The sequence below is a fragment of the Nannobrachium achirus genome, assembly GCF_963921795.1.
Source record: "Nannobrachium achirus genome assembly, chromosome: 7".
NCBI classification, from domain to species: domain Eukaryota; kingdom Metazoa; phylum Chordata; class Actinopteri; order Myctophiformes; family Myctophidae; genus Nannobrachium; species Nannobrachium achirus.
The window spans coordinates 5,927,782-5,954,563 of NC_137816.1; the positions used below are offsets into that span (position 1 = coordinate 5,927,782).

A 26,782-nucleotide genomic window follows, 5' to 3' on the forward strand; every position below is an offset into this window, starting at 1 on the left:
CGGAAGTTTTATAGGCAATAATGATTGTAACTTAAGATCCTTGCAAGTTACAACTATGTGTTTTCTTTCATGTATACGGGAAAAAGTGGTAGAAAAGCTATTTACCACTCGGGGTCGGACATTATGCTCTCATAATGTCCTGAGTGCGGGTGTTATCGGACTCGGCTGCGCCTCGTCCGATAACACCCACACTGCGGACATTATGAGAGCATAATGTCCTCTCACTCGGGGTAAATTGCTTACGTCTATGAGAGTCCAACTTTGATTGGCTCCCACAAGTTTCCCAAAACAAATCTGCGATGCCCCTATAGCCAAGCACGTTCTATATGGCATGTTCTAACTGTGTGCCAAATGTCATGCTTCTATCATAAAGTGCACGATTCCACTCTATTCCTGCCCGAAACGCCTGGACTACACAAAACAATGTCACAAAATGAGCTATGGGGAGTTGCAGTTCACACTTAAGACCACTAAAGGGCAGTAGAGGTACATTTCACAAAGTGAACAAAAGGCACAGAGATTTAGCTGGAGTTGTTTAGAAGCTCATGGTAGCAACAGAAGGCTGTTTGTAGGTTAAAGGCCTGATGGTGGATAAGAGGCGAGCCTGACGGCTACATGTTAAAATGTATACCTACTTTTGCCATTGACCGTGTTGTTGATCTGGATATCTGTAAAGGAAAGAGAAAAAAAATATCTCGAGAACTCAAACAGGACAATGAGTTTTCCAAATCCAAATTCTAAATGATTTATAAAGGATAATTGATCTTCCGTCTATAGAAAATAAACAGCAATAGAATGACAATGAACAGGGTTCCCACACATTTTTACCAATTAATTTCCAAAACTTTTCCAAAACTTTTCCAGAATATTTAACCCAATTTCCAGGACTATATAACAATAATTCAGCTCAATAACAGGTCGCTCACTCCTATGCGCAATGCCCAAAGACAGGTAGTGTATGCCAGTGGTTCTCAATCTTTTCAGGCCGTGACCACCGAAATAATCATGTTTTACCCGGGGCACCGGCACCCTGACGGCTATTTTCACAATTTCTGCCTCTATATATTTGACAATTTGGCCAGTGTTTAATTTGTCATTTCAGAGGTATTAACAAAATCAATAACCAAAGACAATGCATAGATATTTTTTCCAGGACCCTTGATCAATTCCCAAACTTTTCCAGTACTGGAAAAATATTTTTCTAATTTCAAAATATTTCCAGGAATTTCATGACCGTGGGAACCCTGCATACAGTACATTACACACACAGTGAACAATATTATAGTACTGTATATTAACCCTTATGCAACTGTACACTCAAGAATATCACATGGATAAATTAACCCTGAGAATGTTACTGTGTAGAGCAGAGGTCTTCAGCGTTTTTTTTTTCAGGCCAAGGACCCCTTAGCTGAGAGAGAGGTGAAGCAGGGACCCCCCACTATATATTGTGTATAAAGTTGTGTTGCAGGTTAAACATTTTCAAAGATGTCATAGATAGCTTCATAGACAGCATTGTCATCACTCATCAGTGTTGGTAGTAAGGGGAACATAAGAAAATCTGCGAAGTAAATCGTTACCAAGAAATGTCTTCACCAATGTGTTTCTAAAGGTGTGTATTAACTGTTCTGCTGCCCTTGACGATCCTCACCGTCATTAAAACCGGTTACTACACGACGCCATTGACAGCGCTCACCGTCAATCTTACTGTATTTACAGTAAATGTATTAATGCTTACAGTATGTAGCTCCGGTCGCGGCCGCATCGGTAATGTCCGCGATTTGTTTAAAACGCACGTTGGGCGTGCACGCGAAGTGAAGCTCCTCCATGTTAAGTCAATGGAGAGGCCCATAAAGAGACTTCATTTACTCCAAATAAGACTTTTAAACCCAAAGCACAGCTCCAAACAACAATAGCCTGGCGGCCGCCATGACACACTGTCACATGACACATGTCATGTGACTAGATGACGTAATCGTTGATGTCATTCAACAGTCCGTGTGTGTACACACATTCCAGGCAGGCCTTTCACAATAAGAGCGTGTGCTAATGGGCAGATCTGCGTGGCGTCAAAGAAAAGTTAACCCTTCATACCCTGCAGCACTAATTGTGATAATATGTACTAAAAGGTTGAAATTCAACTCCCGGGGGAAACCTCATGAAAAAAATCACACTCGTGTGAACTGAGCGGTGGTGTGTGTGTGTGTGTGTGTGTGTGTGTGTGTGTGTGTGTGTGTGTGTGTGTGTGTGTGTGTGTGTGTGTGTGTGTGTGTGTGCAACAGCGCCCCTCCCTTAACATGTGTGGTCAGAAAAGGTTACTGCAGGCTACAGACAGACAGACAGACAGACACGGAGACAGACAGACAGACAGACCCACACACACGGCCACGTATAGGAGCGTTGTGACCACCGCTCAAAAATTATTGTGTTTGTGTCCCATTAATTTACTATACAGGAAAAAAAATACAAAAAATAAATCTGCTTTAAGTAGCATGTGAGGGGTCAAACTAGGGGTTTTTCATGATGCTGAATCCATTGCAAGCATTTGTTTTGCACGAAAAACATTCCGTGGGCTACAAATGGCCCCTAGAAAACTGTGAAAAGTGATGATTCATCACTAAACCATCGTTTTGTGGGTCAGTTTTTAGCCCAAGGAATGTTTTTCATGCAAAACAAATGCTTGCAATGGATTCAGCATAATGAAAAACCCCTAGTTTGACCCCTCACATGCTACTTAAATCAGATTTATTTGTTGTATTTTTTCATGTATAGTAAAGTTAATGGGACACAAACACGAATATTTCTTTTTATGAGGTTTCCCCCGGGAGTTGAATTTCAACCTTTTAGTACATATCATTACACACCTTTAGAAACACATTGGTGAAGACATTTCTTGGTAACGTTTACTTCGCAGATTGGTCAAATATCTTTTAAAATCCCCTTACTATGGATTCATATTAATGCGTATTTTCAGACATTTAACCAATTGAACCTTCGATTCTTAGTAGACCTTTGGCTCAGTACTTGGTCTGCTCCTTTTCCCCTCTACACCAAACCTTTTGGCCAAAATTAGTTCCCCCCCTAGGGCAGTGGTTCCCAAACCTTTTAGCCCGTGACCTAAAAGAGAAATTAGACTTTGCCCGGCACCCAAACTAGTGAAAACAGCAGTTCTACAAGCGTGCAAAGCATCGTTTCGCGCCGCATTGTGAGCTTGTAGAAAAATGTTGCTTTTTTGGGAATGTTTTTTGAAAATGTTTTGAAATAATGACAATTAAAAACAAAATGTAGGCAACAAAAACAAATTAACACTTTGGTTGCCAACCCCGAGTTTACAGAGTTTTTTTTTTTCAAAAATGTTTTTTGGACCTCAAAAAATGTATTAGGCATGATCACGGTCGCGAAATTGCATGTTTAACTCCCATACCAACCCCATCTTTCAAACATGGCAGCCATGTTTGTTTACATTTGAAGAAAACATAATGGCTGCCATCTCATAAATGCCTAAACGGATTTCCAAGCAGATTTTTTTTGTTTGAAAGCTGTGAACAGCATGTGCGTGCATGATCCGTGCACTATAAATTACATGGAAGTCTATAGAGACCATGGCATCGGGGACCTTTAAAAAGATTTAATTGATTGCAACGAGAGAGTTAAGGGGCCCATAAAAAATGTGTTTGTGACCCACAAATGGGTCCCGACCCAGTGTTTGGGAACCAGTGCCCTAGGGGTCCCGGACCCCCTGCTGAAGACCCCCGGTGTAGAGGGTAGCTCAGCTGTACCTGTTGATTTGAGTGAGGAACTGTAGGACAGTCCATTATGCTGACTGTTGCTGATGTTTTCAAGGCTGGACATGATGGACTTTGGTTGAAACTCTCTCTTGGGTCTGCTGCTGGCTGTGGATATCCTGGGAGATCACGGGACAGAACAATTGTTCGGTTAATGCTCTAGAGTTCAGTGGTTTTCAACGCTTTTCATATCAAGGTCCATTATTGGGCATTAGAGCCACGGACCACCATTTGATGACATGTAGCCTCTCAGACCCAAAACGTAGAATATTGTGTTGTCGTTGGATACAATTTATTTTTAGATAACAGAGAATGAACATGACTTGTTATTTTTATCAACGTTATTTAATTGTGAAGACTTTTTGTAAATTAATTACCGTAATTGCCGGACTATAAGCCGCGGCTTTTTTCCCATGTTTTGAACCCTGCGGCTTATACAACGGTGTGGCTTATATAAAGATTTTTACAGCTAAGGGCCAGTTAGTTAGTTTTACAATGGTCTTTAACATGGATTTATATATAGATTTATACAGCTATCGGCCACCAGGGGCGCTCTAACGGGGAAGCAGGAAGGACACCTGCGGCTTATAGTCAGGTGCGGCTTATATATGTAAAAAAAAAAATCTTCTTCTAAATTTAGCTGGTGCGGCTTATATTCAGTTGCGGCTTATAGTCCAGCAATAACGGTAATGCAGATGTTTAACAATAAAGTAACTCTTTCTTGAGAGCGTGAAATAAAACCGGGTCCATTTGGTTTCATTTTACACTCTCAAGAGTTAAATATCTTTAACTCAGCGGGTGCCCACGAGGTGTCTACCCGACAATCTCTTTGATGTCCCAGGAGGCCCACGACGCGTTGACGTGTTTACTGTATTTACAGTATTAACTTTAAACCTCACCTTTAGGTTGGGGCTGCGCCTGGATGTAGCCAAATGTCCAAATTTTGATCAGCAATGAACAGCTATGATCTACACTGGTCCCTACAGTAAGTTACACAATAACATCCTGTCTGCGCTCATGTGACCAAGTGACGTCATCACGCATGCATTGACGCAACAGAGCCTTGTATTCTTCTATGGAAGTCTATGGAAGTGCCTTTGGGCAGTTAGCTGGGGCTCTGGCGCCACCTGTTGGGCAGTCGATGTGTTAAGGGTCCATTTGGTTACCAACTCTCCATCATTTAGCTGGGGACCACCTGGAATCCCCTCAAGGACCACTGGTGGTCCCCGGAACACTGGTTGAAAACCACTGCTCTAGTTTTGACAAGAATCATTTGAAATGCAAATGTCATGACAGGAACCAGACCTAAAAGACACAGCCGGTCAGGGAGCATCTAATCCGGGATCTCTATGGGAACAGCGTGGTGCCCAGTGTTGATTTCGTTGACTAAAACTATGGCGAAAAATGTCCGTCGATTACCTTTTTTCACTGACAAAAAGAAATAAAACCTAAAAAATAAAAGCTATGGTGACTAAAACTAAATTGTTTAGTCTAAGATTTTACCCGACTGAAATCTTTTAGTCGACTAAAACTTTTCAGATGACTAAAATATGACGAAATGAAATGACATTTTACTCAAAAGACTGACTAAAACTGCTGTCAAAATGGTGTGCTGTACATAAACACCTCTTCTGTAGCTTGGTGCTGAGGTCGTCCAGGATCTCAGAGGACTGGCGGTGATACTCCAACGCGGCATCGATCAGTGCCGAGAGCTGACTCACTTGCTCCACCTACAGCACCATCCACACACACACACACACAAGCACACACGCACACAGAGCACACAGAGCACAATGACATTACCCAGTTTCATTTACCCACTTAACCCATTTAGACTGGGGATCAGGGGCATAGTTCCGCCGATTTAAAATGAGCCCAATACGGAACTAAAACTTCCTATGATTGGCCGCTAGTTGCGCTGTTTTCCCCCTGGCCGGTTGCAAAAAGAATTGTTTGTTCTCCATTGGATCCCATTCATTTTCCACTTTCGTGTTCTAACCTTAATTAACATTTTCATGAATACTTTATGGTTCCTATCGCTAGTTAAAAATTGCCTTTCATTCACGATGATATGCGTTTTGTGAAAATAAGGTCCCATTTATGTTAAAATTGATGATAAAGTTGCGGGGGGCGTGGCAAACTAAACTGATACCAGCCGGCTGTGTTCTTCTTCTTGTGCTGTATTTCGGGAGGCTCCGACCACATTCTCCCATGTATCCCTGCGGTTGCACGTGACCGTTGGCAGCCAATAGCCTCCCCCGTTTGCATTTCAATCTATGATGGCAACACCCATGCCAAGGACCCATATTGTGTCATTTGTGCTGCATAGAAACCAATGGCTTCGCTTTGTCCATATCTTTTATACAGTCTATGCCGGGAACGCATTATTGCGCATTATTACTTTAAACATTATTTTATGCTTTAACTGTTGAAAAATAGATACAAGCTTGTAGATCGTCTATTCTTTTTTTTTTTAAATCATGACAATTTGAGCAAGTCTTATTGACCCGATTCTATAAATGTCTATGTCAGTGGTGCTCAAACTTTTTCCATGTCAAGGACCCCCAAAATGATATGTATTTATACCCACAACTCAAAATATTTAGTTCCAGGGACCCCCAGAATCAAAATTAGTTAAAAAAATTTACAAATGTATTAAAAATATTCAAAGTTTTGCACAGCCATTGTAGCTTGTAGCCATTTAGCCAAACTCAAGGTCAGTAAACATCACCTTTCACTCTGTACTTGGTCTGCTTTTTATCCCCTCTACACCAAACCTCTTTGCTGAAAATAGCCGATCTGTGAGCTTGTAGATCGGCTATTTGGGCACTGTATTATATTGATAGTCGTGCTTTAAAGTTATACCATGTAACTTTTTTTATAAAACAAATCAGTTACTGCCAATTAAATATGCCTTCTTTGGGTTCTCCTTGCCAGCCCTCTCCATAGACTTCCATGTAATTTATAGTGCACAGATCATGCACGCCCATGCACAGATCATGCACCATGTTTGTGCAGGCTGTTCACAGCTTTCAAACAAAAAAAAACAGATTGGAAATCCGTTCAGGCATTCTTGAGATAATAGCCATTATGTTTTACATGTTATGTAATCAAAGATGGCTACCCTGTATGAAAGATGGGGTTGTATGGGGGTGGAACATGCAAAATCGCGATTGAAATCATGTTTACTAGATTTAATGGGGTCAAAAAAAAATTAAAAAAAAAAAAAAAAAAATGTTTTTTTTCTAAGTAAAAGTCGATTTAAGTCGTCTGGCAGGGAAGTCCATAGTGAGAAAGTTGATCTAAAAGTCGTTTGGCACTGTATGAGTTGGTCCTAACTGTTAAATCGCTAAAGTTTTAGAACCCCCACTCCGTTATTTTCAGCTTCAAAAGCCTTCTCTTTATATGTTTTCTATGAGCCGTGAGGGGGGGAGAATTTCGCGGCAAAATGACGTCATCATACTACCGGCCAATCACAGCGAGGGTTATACACTGCCGGCCAATCACAGCGCATCTTGGAGTGGGGTCGCTAGGGCGGCCATATTTGTAGTCTCCCGTGTGTCTGTATACTCGGTTGCACAGGGAGGCATGGGTGAAGGAGTGTATCTCCGGAATGGCTGAATGCACAGGAACCAGGGACCCCTCAAAAGATAGATCTCGGCGAGGTGGAGGCAGACGCGGGGGTGTGAGAACCGAAAAACGGCCGAAAGACGCGGACGCGTCCGAGGTTTGCTATAGAGCTACTGACCACAAGTTGAGCAACTTACACAGTATAGCTTTAAGACACTTTATGTACATATATTATTCGTTCCCTTTCCTGTTGTACCTTGCTCTTACTGTACTTACTGTACTCTGTACTCTGTTCTTGTTTTTTCTTTTTATCTTTTTCATACTTCTCTGTAACTTTGTAAATAACCTTATACTGCTGTGCTGCCTCTGGGCAACTGATTTTCCCCCTTGGGATAATAAAGGTATCTATCTATCTATCTATTTTTGGAGATGTACAGTGACAATTCCCCCCAAAAAACAACTAAAAGACAACTAAATAATTATATTATTATTACATTAAATTACGTAGCTAAAGTAACGGACCAAAACTATCATTCCGTTTCTCCCACTCACAGACCAATTTGACCAAAATACATTTCAATTAAAGACAAACATATTTGAAGAGTGTAGCTTCCAAAGTATATGTACAGTATAATGTATATGTGTATAATATAAGTAAGCATTTTGCTTCATCTTTCATTCTTACTGATAATTTCATAAGGTTCATAATACAGGTCTAATCCAATGTAACATTATTGACAACTCTTTTACAGCCTAGAAAATCATTACTGGCCGTCAGGAAAGATACGACTTCATCAGGTTGAGAGTAAACACGTATCCCTCAATCCATAAACACATGCAGCCACAGGGTGAACAAATTAGATCTCCATTGAACTAACAGTCCCCCTACAACAGCCTGATTTACTACTTTATGAGCGTTGTTTTAACTTGTTTATTTGCAAGCGTTCCCAAAGATTTCAGGCTGTGACACCCCAAAATAATCATATTTGAACTGGGGACCCCCCCCCCACCCTGACAAGCACGAATTGTAGGCATTACTATTTAGTTTGACTCGATTTCACAGATAAATATTGTGAAATAGCAGATCTACAAGCTAACAAAATAGCGGAAACTACAAGCTCACAACGCCTTGCGCTGCGAGGCGTTGTGAGCTTGTAGTTTCCGCTATTTTGTTAGCTTGTAGATCTGCTATTTTCACAATGTTCCGCGTAATATTTTACAATGTACTTTTTTACACCAGCTTTTTGGAGCTGTGTGGAACACAAGCTACCCTATACGTGGCCGTGTGTGTAGGTATGTGGGTGGGTATGTGGGTGGGTATGTGGGTATGTGGGTGGGTATGTGGGTCTGTATGTAGCCTGTATAGTACCCTGGGTGACCAGAGAGGTGCTGTTGAGTCTAGCCTGCCCTGAGCATCAACTGCAATACACACACACACACACACACACACACACACACACACACACACACACACACACACACACACACACACACACACACACACACAGCTCCACTTCGAACAGAGGTTCGATTTTTTTTTTTACACCACTGGATCCATAGTAGGGCATTCACCAAATATTAGAATATTCGAATATCAAAGTCACTAGTTGATGTTGTTCACCGAAGTCGAATATTCGCTTATTTTTTCTCTCTTTAAAAAATATATAGTTTATAAAGCTTGGCTAGATAGGAAGTCATAAGAATGAGTTGTCAATACTCCTGGTGTATGAATTTGTTAAAGCTCTATACCAGGGGTTCTCAAAACTTTTTAGGCTGTGACCCCAAAATAAACATATTTGAACTGGGGACCCCCACCCTGACAAGCACTTGGATGTGTAGGTATTACATTTAATGTGACTCGGTTCCGCAGATAAATATTGTGAAAATAGCAGATCTACATGCTCACAACGCCTCGCAACATTGTGAGCATGTAGATCGGCTATTTTCACAATGTTCGCCTCTGAAAAGTAAAATTTGTATTTAATTTCAAATGCATTTAGTTATTCTCATGTTAACTTTATGAACTTAACTCATTTGCTGCTATGGCCGAAAATCCTGAAAAAATCCCGTTGCACCGCCCTGCCATGCCCGTAGAACCCGGAAATTTCCCATTAAAAAAAAGAAAAAAAAAAAAAAAATCAAAAAGAATGTTTTGACCCCAAAAAATTTAGTAGGCATGATAGCAATCGCGAAATTGCATGTTTAACCCCCATAGCAACTAGGCCTGTCACGATTTACTAAACCCACGATTCGATTCGAATCACGATTCAAGGTTGACGATTCACGATGTCACGATTTTTTCAAGATTTTTTCAACAAATGTATTTTCCAGAGAAATTACCCAAAAAAATCCACAATTCTTACAATTCCAGTATTTTTTTTGCTTTTAACAATACTGTTTTCTCTAAAGCTCTTTTCAATACAGTAGAACTATCAAATGACAAAAAACAACAATAACATTTCAGTTCACTTGTCTTCTCTTACAAGGAATCCTGTATGTTTTAGATGTTCTCTTATCCTCTATACAGTAGCAAATAGCAAATGACAGATAGTGTAAACTTATCAATTCTTAAATGTCAAATCCTGTTCTTTTTTTAAACAACACTCTTACACTTTTTTCAATACTGTATCAAAGAATGCATTTTTTTTTGTGGTACATACAGTATCAAGCCAACTGTACTGTAGGCCAGGCACAAACTAAGGCATAATAACAACTCTTACCCTCTTTTCAAAATCAATAATTCATCAAAGTCAAGATCTAGTGTCTCACTGTGGATAGACTGTTCAAAGTCCCTGACTTTCTAACACACCATTCCACCAGCTTATATATTGAATGTGTCAATTCTTGTTTACCATTCCACCGGCTTATATATTGACTGTGTCAATTCTTGTTTTCACTAGAAACGTTGTTTCCACATTGTAACCAGTGGCAGAGACATGCATCTGTACGTAGCATTGTTGTTGTTTGCCCTTAGCACTGATTAGTGCTATGCTCTGTAGCAGCAAAGTAATGACACAGCACTCAACTAACTGCTCTCTTTGTCAATCGAAATCGCGGAGCTCTGCTCTGCAGCCCAATGGAGGCACGCTGGCAGCTGTGAGTGGGTGAGCCTTCCTACTGTAGCTGCCGCTGCCTGTGTCTGCCTGACGTTAGACGTTGAACACGCAGCGACGTTGAAGACAGAATGGAGATTAAGTCGAGGGCGACCTCTGGTGGTCGAATCGCGATTCGTTTTTAAAAAAAATCGATTTTCACCGTCCCCCAATAAAATCGATTTAAATCGATTTTTTCGTAAATCGTGACAGGCCTAATAGCAACCCCATCTTTCAAACATGGCAGCCATCTTTGTTTACATTTTAGGAAAACATAATGGCTGCTATCTCATGAATGCCTGAACGGATTTCCATTCGGATTTTTTTGTTTGAAAGCTGTGAGCAATGTGGACACACGTGGTGCATTATCTAGGCATGGGTGTGCATGATCCGTGCACTATGAATTACATGGAAGTCTATGGAGACAGGGGCATATGAGAGTACGAAGGTATTGTTAAAGGGCAGCAAATGAGTTAAATACAAATACATTAGACATAAAAAAGACTAGTGCTAGTCATTAAGCTACTAACATACAGTAGACTGAAGTAATCAAAGCAGGTTATGTTTTCGTGTTTGGAATTGTACCAGCTGAAATCTATCAGTATTCCGATATCAACCTGTGGGCCGCATTAAGTGAAGGTGGGGGCCGCATGTGGCCCCCGGGCTGCCAGTTGCCCATGTATGCCCTAATCCAGGGTTCCCCAATTAGTTTTCCCCAAGGGCCGAATCATGTCTAGGGTACCAAGCTGAGGGCCACAGCATTGGGGCGAAGGTGGCGTTCCTGCTACTCCAGCGACAGTTCAGATATCGTCCTTGTCGGGTGAAAATCATGTATGTCCAAAACCGTTCGTTTTGCATTTATCATTTTAAAAATGATTTAAACTGGTGCGAGGCGTTGTGTGCTTGTAGATCGGCTGTTTTCACTAGTTTTGTGAGGAGGCCTTGAATGATGAACCAGGGCTTTACTTTGCGAAATAACGTACACATTTGGGGAGACGAGGTTTCCACCCAACAACGACAGTATACTAGTGTTGTTGCTGCTCTTATACCACCATTATTACTGGGGTTGGTGTGGGCCAGACAGTAGCCCCCTGCGGGCCGCAAATGGCCCACGGGCCGCCTATTGGGGAGCCCTGACCTAATCCATAGTAGAACATGTTTTCCACTCACATCATTCTCTAGGAAGTTGAACATGCTCCTCTCTGCCAGGTCTTTGCTCTCATCAAACTTCTCCACCGCCTGGCGGATCTCCTCCTCTGGAATCTTTCCTTGTCGCCTCTTCTTGTAGTCAAAGTCTAACCGCCGACCCTCCAGCTTCTTCAGGTGGTGCTGCAGTGCACAGAGGGAGATCAAACAAACCAAATAAGGTCGCTCATTCATTCATTCCAGTGTTAATTTTGACAGCAAATTTTTAGTTAGTTTTACTAATAGACTTTTGAATAAAATGTCATTGTGCGCATTGTGTTGTCAAACTTTTTCATGCCACAACCCCGTTTTATGGGGGAATCTTTTGGGCGACCACACACTTTATTTAATATAGCAGTTTCAAAGTGGAAATAAAGAATCTTAAAGAGGTGGTGCCATAGTTTTGTGCTTTTTCTGTTTTGTATAGACCTCCAGGTGTGGTTAGAATATGCAAATATGTCTTCCCTGTGTATTTTTGGTTAATTCCTGAAAGCCTCCCCATCCCCTCCCCTTTTTATCATTCAACTGCAGCTGTGGGTGTGGCTAACTTCAGCTGGGTCACCACCCACCGAAAAAAATGAAAAGCTTCTGGGAACCCAGATTACCACCCACCTGACAACCAGGCATTCTTAATGGGGAGAGTGTTTTTAGCACGTCTTTAAGTCCGGGTGTATCAAAAAGGCAACTGGGTTAAGGCAAGGGAAGCATTTGATTGGCTGCGCGGAGGTGCGAAAGGGTACGGAGATACAGCTAAACCTGGTAAATGCTGGTGAATTCTAACCTGGTGAAATGCTAACCTGCCGACGCTGGTGAATGATAACCTGGTGAATGTTAAACTGGTCGGACCAACGGTGCTTAACCTAGTTGCTTTTTTGATAAACTCGGACTGAAAGACCTGCAAAAAATGGTCTCGCATTCTTAATGAGCAGGTGGGTGTGGCCACATAAAACATAATTTTAAGACTTTCTGTAGACTTTTTTGAAAAAACTCTTCCTCCAAGTATAATCATAATGCCTGATGATAATGTTGTAGGGGGGGAAAAGATCACGGCACCCCGTAAAATCATACATTGTTGGCCTTATATATGAATATTGATTAGAACATGAATTTAAAGCAGTTATTCCTGCTGATGTGTACGCCTAACTTATCAATGAAACTAATTAATGAATGTTGTGCTGTCAAAAAAAAGACTTGGTTTGCGACTTGCTCCTCACGTGAGATAATTTTCTTCATAATCCTCGTTAAACAATAATTAAGGGTCCTGCCCATATTAAATATTGTATATATGAAACGGAGGTGATCCGAACCTCCCCACCCGGCTTCGAACCTGGGTCTCCCGCGTGAAAGTCCAATATCTTAACCATCACTCCAAAGGGATATCCCTATGGAACGAGAGCAGATACTAGACTTTTGAGGCTTCTGGCTGGGGCTGCGACTCTCTCCGCCACACTCACCCCCCTCTGACCTCCTCCTACGGGGAAGCCCGGATCCGTGTCACAGCACCAATGTAACGGAGGTGATCCGAACCTCCCCACCCGGCTTCGAACCCGGGTCTCCCGCGTGAAAGTCCAATATCTTAACCATCACTCCAAAGGGATATCCCTATGGAACGAGAGCAGATACTAGACTTTTGAGGCTTCAGGCTGGGGCTGCGACTCTCTCCGCCACACACACACATATATATATATATATCATAATATATTAGGACTTTCAGGTTATTCTACCGTGATCTCTTTGAGGTCCTTGTCCTGTATGGTCTGCAGAGGGTCAATGAAATTCTGTTTGACATTAATGTCCAACGAGTCCTTGACCTCAGCCATGTGCCTCATGGACTCACCCATGTCCACCAGGGCGCCACCTAGTGGGGAAGAGAGCGAGAACACACAGTAAGCTGAGCTCCAGTGGTGGATAAAGTACTCACAGTTGCTAGAGTACTCAGTGTAGAAATTAAGTAAAAGTCCGGAAACTGCACTTGAGTAAAAGTACAAAAGCACTGGTATCAAAATGTACTTAAAGCAACAAAAATAAAAAGTACTCATTATGAAGAGGGTCTAAATTCACAAGTTTTTAAATGAATATATTCCCCCCCAGGAATCTGGAATCGCAGAAATTATTGCAGATTTCTCGGCTGTCCATGGATTGCCGGTGGCAGACATCGTATAACACATGGTGGCCCTGTGCACGTCTGCAGATGATCGAAAATACGGTAAAGCCTCTATCAGAGTCCAAGGTGAAGAGCCTATCACCGCAAATTTTAGGTGTAAAGCTATCCACCTAAAGTGAGAAAATAAGTGGAGGCCATCATAGTCAGTCACGGTGAAGTCCTATCACTGTGACTGACTGGTCTAAATCGACCAATCAGTGAACAGGGTGATGGGCCTATCTGTCTGAAAGTAAAAACAGAGAGATGTGTCAGAACTCGCGGTGGAAAGCTCTTCACTGCGAGTAATGACGTAATGTTGTAGTTTTATGACTTGAAAAGACTACACCGCGGTGGATAGCTTTTCACCACGGTGCCTACTATGATAGGGGCTTTAGAGGCTGGTAGTGGGGGCTTATAAAATGAATTTAATCCTGGTAGTAAATTAGTTAAATAAAGTGTATGGTAAGTACTTTTTAATGAATAGATATTGCTTATATTGCATTGCAACAATCTTGCTTCGCGACACTCAGCTCAGCTCCATGTTTCTGTTCCCATTTCCCCAAGGGCTGAAATGTCCTCACCGTGTCTAAACAGGAATTTGCTACTTGCTTTCACTACGTTTCACCCTCCCACTCAAGAAACTAGAAAGTTGCCACTTCAATTTATCATAATCTTTTACAGACATTTTGACATTTACTGAAACAATAAACTAACCTACTGATTACATGTGGGGGAGCGGTGCGATTTTGCAGTCTCTAGTCTTCAAATACATACAAAATCATTTTAAATGTCTCAACAATTCCAGCTGCTTTTTCACCACACCGGAGGGAAGATTTTGCTCTCTGCAGCTGTTCGCTTTCCCTCACTTTTTTACAGGGACGTGCTGGCCATTGGGAAAAGCGGGACAACTCCCGAACGGCCGGTTCATTCCCGGCCGGTCCGGGCCGGCCATTAGGAAAAAAATACAAATAAAATGTCGGCCTCTCCAAGTTTCAAATTTGTATTTTTTTTCGCAAAGCAAAGCCCTGCTTAATCATACAAGGCCGTTGCACAAAAGTAGTGAAAACAGCAGATCTACAAGCACACAACTTGTAGATCGGCTGTTTTCACTAGTTTAAATCATTTTTAAAATGATAAATACAAAACAAACGGTTTTGGACATACAAGGTTTCCACCCGACAACGACGAAATATAACTCATGCAATTGGCCTACTGGCTTGTCACTTGTCATGATCTGAAATGGCAAATCTTTGAGTAGCAGCAGCGCAATAGAGAGATCTATAGAGAGATCTCTCTCTATAGCGCGCAATGAGGGCCTCTATAACTCTTTTTCCCTGGCTGAATCAGGGGCCCAGCACGTCCCTGCTTTTGTAGAGGGGAGCACTGAGTATTTGACTGTCTGTACACATTGATCTGTGTGCTGTTCCCTCTGGCTAACAACAAGAGAACACAGAATGTGTATAGCTCTGAATCAGCTTTTAGATCTTTTCAAACTCGACAACATAATTAATCATTCAAACTGGGGCCCATGTTTATTTCCTTTTACGATGGTTGCTAATATCAATAGCTGACAGGAAATATGCCCTCCTTGACCCAAGTTGTTTTCTAGCAGAGTAAAGGCACTAAAAAGGAAGAAACAGACACAGGCCAGCGGTACACAGACAAATCCTCAGTGTTCATTTAAATCTGAGAGTAAAAATGTAACCAAATGGACCTGTAAAGAGGTAAAAAATTATAAATTAACAGTGTTTTACTGTGTATAAGTTGGCTAATAATCAGATCATATGATGAGTGAGTTTAACCCATTTAGGCCCAGAATTATTGAATGCTTTAACCAGTGAAAAATAGCAGATATACAAGCTCACAGCGCGCTGCGAACTTGTAGATCTGCTATTTTTGAAAAAGTCGTGAAAATGTGTGCAAATCTTTGAATATATGTATTTTCAAAGAGAACGTTTATAACTCAAATTTTGCTTCTGGGTGGTCCCTGGAACTAAATATTTTAAGATGGGGGTCCGTGGCCAAATAAATATCATTTTGGGGGTCCTTCACATGAAAAGGTTTGAGAACCACTGACATAGTAGTCTCTCAAGAACAGACTAACTGAGCTCCAGTTAAGTGAAAACAACCTTTTCTTTGACGATGGCTGGCCAGATTGCTGACATAGAAACATAGGGTTTTTCCAAAAACCTTAGAAGGATTCAAAAGACACTTATAGAATCGGGTGAAAATTCTTATTTTCATGATTTTTTCAAAAATAGCAGATCTACAAGCTCGCAGCGCGGCACTCGGTGCCGCGCTGTGAGCTTGTATATCTGCTATTTTTCAATAGTTAAAGCATAAATTAATAATACACTATAATGTATACCCGTTCTAAATGGGTTAAACTGTGACTGAAGGGAAGTGTTCATGAATGCCAATACATGTATGTTGTATGAACTATATCTATACTATAATTTTGCGAATGTCTGAGTGTCTGTCTGTCTCAGCGTTTCTCCTCAGTGGCTGGAGCAATTGATCTGAAATCGCATCACCATCAGCATATGAACACACCTAACATAACTGTGAAGCCCGTTTGTCACTTTCACAAATCGTATGCTGTATAATAGCATTTTTATGGTGTATCTATATCTATTTAGCCTACAGTACCTTTTGTGACCACACATGTTAAGGGAGGGGCGCTGTTAACTATAACACATGACATTTGCATGTGACCTCAGAGAGTGTAAACATATACATAGTTAGTTATGCCTGTGTGTACTGTACAAGTATACTTGTCCTAGTCATTATGTTATATGAGATACATGAAGTGGTTCCTGTGTAAAGAAGCTGTAAAGCTTACTAGGATCTCCTTTTAGTTGACCTTGTACCAGTGATTTGTGCTGTCATGAAACTGTACTCTTTTCTGTTGCAAACTGCTAATAAACTCTTCAATCAATCAATCAATCAATTACATAGCAATTATGTACATGCATTTATAATACCGTTAGGAATGGCGGACCCTAGCGATAGGGAATACAATATGGCACACAGCAGAACACCACACTATGCCATACAGAAATAAAGAATTGTTCCTTCTGAATTGAATTACTTAAACTATACAGTATATACTTTACTAGACCCCCTCTTTTTTCTCCTCTACAGTCTACACCAGTGGTTTAACCCATTCAGAACGGGTACATATTATTGTGTATCATTATTTTATGCTTTAACTATTGAAAAATAGCAGATATACAAGCTCACAGCGCGGCACCGAGTGCCGCGCTGCGAGCTTGTAGATCTGCTATTTTTGAAAAATCGTGAAAATTTGAATTTTGACCCGATTCTATAAGTGTCTTTTGAATCCTTCTAAGATTTTTTGAAAAACCCTATGTTTCTATGTCAGCAATCTGGCCAGCCATCGTCAAAGAAAAGGTCCTTTTCACTTAACTGGAGCTCAGTTAGACTGTTCTTGAGAGACTACTATGTCAGTGGTACTCAAACTTTTTCATTTGAAGGACCCCCAAAATGATATGTATTTGGCCACGGACCCCCATCTCAACATATTTAGTTCCAGGGACCCCCCAGAAGCAAAATTAGAGTTACAAACGTTCGCTTTGAAAATACATATATTCAAAGATTTGCACACATTTTCACAACTTTTTTCAAAAATAGCAGATCTACAAGCTCGCAGCGCGGCACTCGGTGCCGCGCTGTGAGCTTGTATATCTGCTATTTTTCACTGGTTAAAGCATTCAATAATTCTAGGCCTAAATGGGTTAAACCAAATTTCTAGCTGCTTCTAGATCTGTTATTTTCACCTAACGTCTGCTTTGAAAGCAACAACTCCCAAGCAGCACACACTGCCCTATAATGTGAGAGAGGTGTGTTGTGGTACCGAAAGCAGAGTCCTCTCCCAGCTCGTGGCCGTAGCGCAGCATGCAGTCCCCCAGGAGGCCCTCAGGCTGGGGGTAGCCGGTGGTCTTCACCTGCCCACGCATCTTAGACACTGTATTCAGCATACCCAGCTTGGCTCTGGAGGCTGCATCCAAACACAGTGACTCAACTCAAAGACAGAAAGGCATACACGTATAGTATACACTCCATAAATATATACAGGGTTCCCACACATTTTTACCAATGAATTTCCAAAACCTTTCCAAAACTTTTCCAGAATATTTAACCCAATTTCCAAGACTATATTATAACAATAATTCCGCTCAATAACAAGTCGCTTACTCCAATATGCAATGCCTAAAGACAGGTAGTGTATGCCAGTGGTTCTCAACCTTTTCAGGCCGTGACCTCAGAAATAATCGTATTTTAACTGGGGACCCCGGCATCCTGACGAGCACTAAGTTGAGGAATTTTGTATAACACGGTTCTATTGTGAAAATAGCCGATCTACATGCTCACAACGCCTCGCAATCTGCTATTTTCAAAATTTCTGCCTCTAATATTTGACAATTTGGCCAATGTTTAATTTGTCATTTCAGAGACAAAATCAATAACCAAAGACAATGCATAACTATTTGTTCCAGGACCTTCCAGGACCCTTGATCAATTCCAAAACTTTTCCAGTACTGGAAAAATATTTTTCTAATTTCAAAATATTTCCAGGAATTTCATGACCGTGGGAACCCTGTATGTATGTAAGGGGATTTATCTTGGTTTGAGGTCTGTGTAATAATGGGAATATTTTGGGCATTATCCCACCGCTGCCACCAGTGAAGAGTTTCAGACGTGTTGGAAATGAGACAGGGCGACAGGAATTTCATTCAACTCTCTTTGTCGATCAAAACATTCCCTCCATTTCAGTCTACACATTGTTAACTCGTGTGACCTCCTCAAAGGTCTGACTACATCCGGGAAATAGACGGGACACCGCATATTAACTCTTTTACTGCTTCGGACGTTCCCGTTCGCCCCAATTTTGAACCAAGCGCGCTGCCAATACGGCTCGTTCTTTTTACCTTGTCTGTGATGACTGTAAGCTGATGAGGGGTCGCGCGGGTGTGTACAGTAAAAACATCTCCCGTAATGCTGCTTTCAAATCTCCACCACACGTAAACATCAATGATGTCCAATTCACTTCCTGGCTGTTCTCTGTGGACCTGAGCTAGATTATCCATTTCTATGCTCTGAACGACGGCAAGCCGGAGCGGCCCAATTCCATTCCATTCTTTGCATAAGGCTACCCTCTGCCGCCAGTTTGGCTAAAGTACACATATAATAAATAAAAATAAATAAATAAATAACGAATAGATCTTTTTCTATAACATCGCGAAGGTAAGCTGCTTTTTGCTGGCACCTGCCCCAATAAATAAATAATAAATCTGGCAGTAGAACAGTTAATGGGCAATTAATGGGCATTACATAACAATGCAACGTAAATACACCGGATTTTGCAAAGATGATCATTTACATCTGCAATTCCCACAAAAAAAACTTAAAAACTAAAAACAGGCAGACAGTTGAGTACACCATATACTTTGCACAGGGAAACGGAGCATAAAAAGATCCGCAGAATACAAGCGCCAACAGTCGATTTATTTTGCAATGTAGTGAAACAGGAAGGAGAAGAAAAAAGTCTCACAGGATCCACGATGTGCATGAATGCTTTGACTCCAATGTATTTACCTGGGTTAGGCTGGAGGTATTCTGTTGTTTTGGACAAGAGCTCAAACACTGACTTGTTGGTCACCTCGATTTTCTAGCAGAAAACGACAAGACACGAAAGTCAGGGGAAAAAAGTGGCACTGCCATTGTTAGTGTTTAAATACCACGTGATTTTTTCACACTCTCATCATTCTTCCCCTAAACAAGGAATATCAACATCCAGAGTCTCTTGGGAATGCATTTTGTCCCTGGCTAGAACAAAATGTTTAAGAGCTTCGCCACATGTCTGAAAATTCAAGAATGCAGCCATTCTGAATCGAAAACATTTCTTTCCCAACACAGAAAAAGTTCAGGTTTTGAAAGCATAACATAGAACCCTGAAACAATTCATTCGCATAACTGTAATTCTCATTTAGGGGGGGGGGGGGGGGGGGGGGGGGGTAACGTAACACTCACCCTCTCCATCTCCAAGAAGTCTTCATCCAGCTTCGTCCCTTCATTGCCACTTATCTTCTCACTCCACATCTGGACATCGGGGTAGAAGGCAATGTTAATTTTGACAGCACCTTGTTATTTAATTTGTTAGGTATTTTGTTGTGGTTTATATCACTTTTTATCAATTCATGTTGATGACCAACTGACCACCTGACCCTTAGGCACAGCTTGTGACTGTGTCATGCTTTAAGGTCATGTACTGTACCCACAAGGTCTCTGTCTGATAGAAATGAGGCCTCATCTACTGAGCCTGTGCCTAAAACAATGAGAATTGTTTTGGTTTATAAGGCTCAGCCTGGTGTCATGCAGACACCAGAGAAGGACATCCCTTCAGGAACCTATGAACTCTTTGCCACGTAGAGTATATGGAACCCACTTGTGGACAAGAAACATCCTATGAACTGTTGAAACGTCATCCATTGACTGACCAAATGACCATACTTAAACTCATGTCAAAACATAATTTGTCCAAGAGATTACGAACCACTGAACCATTATTTCTGTACTGTACCTGTCTTGAATTCTCTCTCTCCATAGTAAACATTCCATTCTCACTCTGAATCACTCTCCTGTCTTATTTCTGTGTGATGGATTATTGTATCTCATAGGGGAATAAGAAGGTGTTGTTGTTTACAAATAATATTTCTATCAGTCATAGTCTTTAAAATGAAGTCAGTTAGTCATATTTTAGTCATCTGAAAAGTTTAGGTTTTAGTCTAGTTTTAGTCGACTAAATCAGTTGATTTTGTCGCCAACATTTTATGATGGCATCGTAATGACTGATTGTGCACTTGGTTGCATGCTGAAAATAGACGATCTTCAAGCTCACGTGTCGCAAGCTTGTAGGATCTGCTATTTTCAGGGTATTTTTTACAGTATGCGCATGCATAAAGTGAATGGCAAATCCAGTGGCAAGTGAGTTTAAGAACGGGTACACATTATTGCGTATCATTATTTTATGCTTTAACTATTGAAAAATAGCAGATCTACAAGCACACAGCGCGGCACTCGGTGCTTTTTGAAAAGTCGTGAAAATTAGAATTTTGACCCGATTCTATAAGTGAGACTCTTGAGAGACTACTATGTCAGAGGTTCTCAAACCTTTTCATGTGAAGGACCCCCAAAATGATATTTATTTGGCCACGGACCCGCATCTCAAAATATTTAGTTCCAGGGACCCCCCAGAAGAAAAAATTGAGTTACAAACGTTCGCTTTGAAAATACATATATTCAAAGATTTGCACACATTGTCACGACTTTTTCAAAAATAGCAGTTCTACAAGCAAGATATGTGAGCTTGTATATCTGCTATTTTTCACTGGTTAAAACATTCAATAATTCTAGGCCTAAATTGGTTAATGCAATCAGGTAGGACTTTTCTGTTTGGATGTATGGGCTGTCAAGGCCAGGAAGTCGTTTTTGGCCACTCAGTAGGCGTTCCCGCATAACTTCCGGGTATGATGATGATGTCTCGCGCATACCCTCTATATATTCATTCTTAGTTTTAGTCATCATAGCTTAGTTTTTATTTAGTTTTCGTCAGTAGAAAAAGGTAAGTCTACAAACATTTTCTGCCATTGTTTTGGTCAACGAAGTTAACACTAAGAGCCATAGAGCAGTGGTTCTCAACCTTTTCAGGCCGTGACCCCCAAAATAATCATATTTTAACTGGGGACACCCCCCCCCCCCCCCCACCCACCCTGACGAGTACTACTTGGAGTTGGAAGCATTGAGGCATTACATTTTGTTTAACAGGGTTCTATTGTGAAAATAGCAGATATACAGTTTGTACATGCTTACAACGCCTCACAAGCATATAGATCTGCTATCGTGACTACTAATTGAAGCCGAGGCCGAATTGCACGAAAGAGCCCTGACAGCACATGGTTGGTTCTACAGACTCTAAATTTCGCACGCAGATAGCTCAGACCTTTGCCTACGTTCTTAGCTAGGCCTCGACCCGACCCAATATGCGGTTTTCCGGAACCAACGCGAAAGGTTCGGAATCTCCATATGCGGAGTCCTGACTACTAATTGAAGTCAATGGACGCGAATCCGAATTGGCCCGAATCGCATGAAAGAGCCCTGACAGCACATGGTTGGTGCTACAGACTCCAAATTTCGCACACAGATAGCTCAGACCTTTGCCTACGTTCTTAGCTAGGCCTCGACCCGACCCGATACACAGTTTTTCTGATTCGGCACGAAAGGTTTGGAATCTCCGTATGCGGAGATGACTGACATCGGGACGTTCCGGAGCAAGCGCTGACTCATTGTGACATCACTTCATAAAAGGCTCTGACATCACATACGCCACATGAGTCAACAAAACATCTCTGTGAGTGTGTATGTATGTATGTATATATATATATGTATGTATGTAATCCGCGTATCTTGAGAACCGTTCGTCCCACCTGCCCGGCCTCGACCCGACCCGATACGCGATTTTTCGGAACCCAGCGCAAAAAGTTTGGATTCTCCGTATGCAGAGCTGTTGTCTGACATCAGGGTCTTCCGGAATCGGCACTGTGTCTGCAGAGATCTCCATATATGGGCATAAAATGGACGCAGACAGACAGATACAGATATCTCCATATATGGGCATATATGGACTCAGGCAAACAGATGGTCAAAATGGATCCTATGACAACAGGTATAATGGGGTTTGCATTATACAGAATTCGGCATACGCGTTCCCCGCCGCAGCAGGGAGTGCAGTGCCCGGCCTCGACCTGACCTGATATGCGGTTATCCGGAACCAGCGCGAAAGGTCCGGAATCTCCGTATGCGGAGCTAATGTCTGACATTAGTGTTTTCCAGAACCGGCACTGTGTCTGCAGAGATCCCCATATGGGCATAAATGGACGCAGGCAGACAGATAAAGATATCTACATATATGGGCATAAATGGACACAGGCAAACAGATGGTCAAAACAGGTTATGACAACAGGTATAATGGAGTTTGCATTAAAGGATGGGCCATTCATTCCCTATTTACATCGTTCCCGAGTAGGCCGGTCCTCGACTAGACGCTCGGCCGACTGTCAGGCAGATACAGAGATCTCCATATATGGGCATAACTTGGACGCAGTCAGACAGATATCTCCATATATGGGCATACATGGACACAGTCAAACAGATGGTCAACACGGGACCTATGACAACAGGTATAATGGGGATTGCATTAAAGGGCGGGGCATTCATTCTCTATTTACATCGTTCCCGAGTTGGCCAGGTCGCCGACTAGACTAGTTTTCATAATTTCTGCCTCTAATATTTGACAATTTGGCCAATGTTTAATTTGTCATTTTAGAGGTATAAAAAAATCCTTAAATTGACACTTTTTAGTTTATAAATGTGCAGATTCCCTCTATACACTTAACTGTATGTTGGTGTGTTTACTGTTGAGTGAGAAAACAATGTTGCACATTAAGCTAATCATCTGGGGACACAGCAAAATTATTTGGGGGACCCCCCCTGGGTCCCGACCCACAGGTTGAGAACCACTGCCATAGAGAGGTGGGGGCTAGAGCAACGCTATCCCAACCTTTTCTGTATTGGGGCCCACTTGAACATCTTGAAAGCCTTGTGGCCCACCCAAGTGACCAATTAACACATTCTGAAAATAAATAAATATACGCTCGCACACTGGGGGCTCCAATGTGATAAGTGCTTTTATTGCACCAAACAAACTTGTGTGACGTTTCGAGCACAAAGCTCTTCCTCAGACTAAAGTGTGAAACACACATTCTGCTTGTTACCCATTTAGGCCTAGAATTATTGAATGCTTTAACCAGTGAAAAATAGCAGATATACAAGCTCACAGCGCGGCACCGAGTGCCGCGCTGCGAGCTTGTAGATCTGCTATTTTTGAAAAGGTCGTGAAAATGTGTGCAAATCTTTGAACATATGCACTTTTAAAGCGAACGATTGTAACTCAAATTTTGCTTCTGGGTGGTCCCTGGAACTAAATATTTTGAGATGGGGATCCGTGGCCAAATACATATCATTTTGGGGGTCCTTCACATGAAAAGGTTTGAGCACCACTGACATAGTCTCTCAAGAACCAGTTAAGTGAAAAGGACCTTTTCTTTGACAATGGCTGGCCAGATTACTGACATAGAAACATAGGTTAAAAAAATAAATAAATCAAAAGACACTCAAAAAGACACTCAAAATTCAAATTTTCACAATTTTTCAAAAATAGCAGATCTACAAGATCGTATATCTGCTATTTTTCAATAGTTAAAGCATAAAATAATGATACACAATAATGTGTACCCGTTCAGAATGGGTTAAAGAGACCATTGATCTGCCATTTTCACCATTTCGATTATTAACACTATTTCCCTACTTCTCAAAGCACAACAAGAAAGAAGCACCATAGGTATATTACCGGTATACATCTATTTTGTCACTTAATTCCCAACCAGAAATATGTCATTGTCACAAACCAATCTCATCACCCAAGACACATCATGGCAACCTTGAAAGGGTGTCTGCAAAGAAACTGTTACTTCAAAGGCAATCAGGGGTGTCACAGGGGGGGGGGGGGAGTGGGACTGAGTTACTAGGGCCCAAGGTGGAGGGGCCCTAGTAACTTTAGCTATTGAAAAATAGCAGATATACAAGCTCACAGGGCGAGTGCCGCGCTGCGAGCTTGTAGATCTGCTATTTTTGAAAAGTCGTGAAAATGTGTGCAAATCTTTGAATATATATATTTTTAAGCAAACATTTGTAACTCAAATTTTGCTTCTGGGGGGGTCCCCGGAACTAAATATTTTGAGATGGGGGTCCGTGGCCAAATACATATCATCTTGGGGGTCCCTGACGTGAAAAAGTTTGAGCACCACTGACATGGAAACATAGGTTTCCTGCACACATTTTCACAATTTTTCAAAAATAGCAGATCTACAAGCTTGTATATCTGCTATTTTTCAATAGTTAACATTCATGGGGGGCCCTCAGTGAATCCTTGTACCCAGGGCCCAGAATTTGGTGTGACGCCCCTGAAGGCAATATCACTAACCGGGTGCTTTCCATTCTTTAGCAGGTTTAACAAGGATTAAGATTCTATGCATTGCATACTGTACAAAAAAATGGGCCAATTCTAAGAAACTAGGCTAGTCCTCCTGTTAAAGGGATAGCTCACCCCCCAAAACATTATAGCGATAACACTGACTTGAATTCATGGATGTTTTAGTTTTTGTCGCATTCCTAAGCCAATTATTTGATGACCAGCAGTGGTTGCCTATGGCAGGGGTTCCCAAACCTTTTTGTCTCAGGGCACCCCATAAATATCTTTTTAATCAATAAAACACAACATCGCGAGGCGTTGTGTGCTTGTAGATCGGCTGTTTTCACTACTTTTGTGTGACAGTCTTGTATGATGAAGCAGGGCTTTGCTTTACCAAAAGACATACACATTTGAAACTTGGAGATACCGACAGTGACGATATTTTAGTGATTATGTTGCGAGGAAAACGTTGAGATAAAAGTCATTTTGGTTAGAACTGACTGAAAATAACTTTGTACTTCAAGTTTAAAATGATACTAAATTATATTTTTTCAAGTGTCCATATGAATTCCAAATCTTATCAAATTATCTCACGGCACCCCCGGTTTGCCGTCACGGCACCCCAGGGTGCCCCGTCACCCACTTTGAAAACCCCTGCCCTATGGAGACAAAAGGCAACTCCATTGAGACACAAAGAGTCTCCTCAAATTATTGGCAAAACACAAAAATATCCATGAATTAATAAGTCTGCATGGGGTGAGTAGCCATCGATAGATAGCTACTGTAAACACTCTACACTCATCTGGAAGTAATCAAATTGTTATGCATTTCACACTGCACACGTCTCTTTCTTGAAATCAACTGTCATAATATCTTTGCTGTTTTCACACTATAGCCATCCAGGATAGAAGTCTAAAGACATTGAAACTTTAACATTGAAAGCATTCAACTGTGTGAGTTCATTTGAATATTGTGGTCACCAGTCACCACCATCATCTTACAAATAGTAACAATCATTATAGTGACACAAAAATAGGCTAGTTCTGGTAGGGCAGCAGTGCAAACTAACTAAGTACGTGTAACATTTCTACATTTCTTACATTTGGTACTTCAAGTATGTTTTTGATGCCAATAAGGTTATACTTTTACTCAAGTAAATTTTGATTACTGGTCTTTTACTTGTAACAGAGTGTCTAAATTCTACATTGTAATATACTTTAACTTAGTTCACAGTTTGAGTACTTTTTCCACCACTGTAGCAGGGCTTATCATACTGTTGTGTAAAATGTGAAAGTAGAACTATGTGCCATGAACATAAGGTAGAGAGATAGATACCTTTATTATCCCAAGGGGGAAATTCAGTTGCCCAGAGGCGGCACAGCAGTTAAGGTTACAGGAAAGTACGAAAAAGAAAAAGGACTGTTGCGTACAGCCGAGCGACAAAAACAAACAAGAAAGAAGAATCAACAATACAGGTGCTAGAGTGAAAGTAAAAATGTAGGGGTGGCGTGGACGAAAGATGTTCTGGGGTGACCTGCAGCTAGGCTGATACTGACTGACTGCTTCCAACAATTATCCAGCGGGGCAGTGGTGGAAAAAGTACTGAAATTTGTTACTTAAAGGACTGGCGACACCGGCCGAAAATTAACATTATGATACAGTAGGTCACGTGGTGTTTCTTCAAACAGTCTGAGAAGGAGGCGGGGCCGTATCAGTTAGTAGTGAATGTATACTTCGTCCGTTGTGCGGTGCCGCGCAATGCATACTTCGTCCGTCGTGCGGTGCCGCGCACAACCTTGTTGTTAGCGTGTAGCGTGGCTAGCGCTGCACCGCACGGCTATTTGCGAGAGCTATTGTGTGTGTACACACACACACACACACAGGCTACACACACAGA

General features: G+C 41.5%; 1 protein-coding gene across 3 annotated transcripts in view; it reads right to left on the bottom strand.

Moving 5' to 3' along the window:
- Positions 1-26,782, bottom strand: part of sh3gl3a (SH3-domain GRB2-like 3a) — a gene marked incomplete at both ends in the record, with an annotated part of 66,726 nt that overhangs the window by 4,685 nt on the left and 35,259 nt on the right. For 2 of the 3 annotated variants that reach the window (XM_080730660.1, XM_080730659.1), the window contains 8 exons: positions 636-668; positions 3,780-3,904; positions 5,412-5,515; positions 11,618-11,776; positions 13,357-13,490; positions 17,653-17,796; positions 19,395-19,467; positions 19,830-19,898. In XM_080730660.1, the coding sequence (XP_080586786.1) occupies positions 636-668; positions 3,780-3,904; positions 5,412-5,515; positions 11,618-11,776; positions 13,357-13,490; positions 17,653-17,796; positions 19,395-19,467; positions 19,830-19,898 (841 nt within the window). The remainder of the gene's footprint in view (positions 1-635; positions 669-3,779; positions 3,905-5,411; positions 5,516-11,617; positions 11,777-13,356; positions 13,491-17,652; positions 17,797-19,394; positions 19,468-19,829; positions 19,899-26,782) is intronic. The other variant, XM_080730661.1, reaches the window with a different exon arrangement.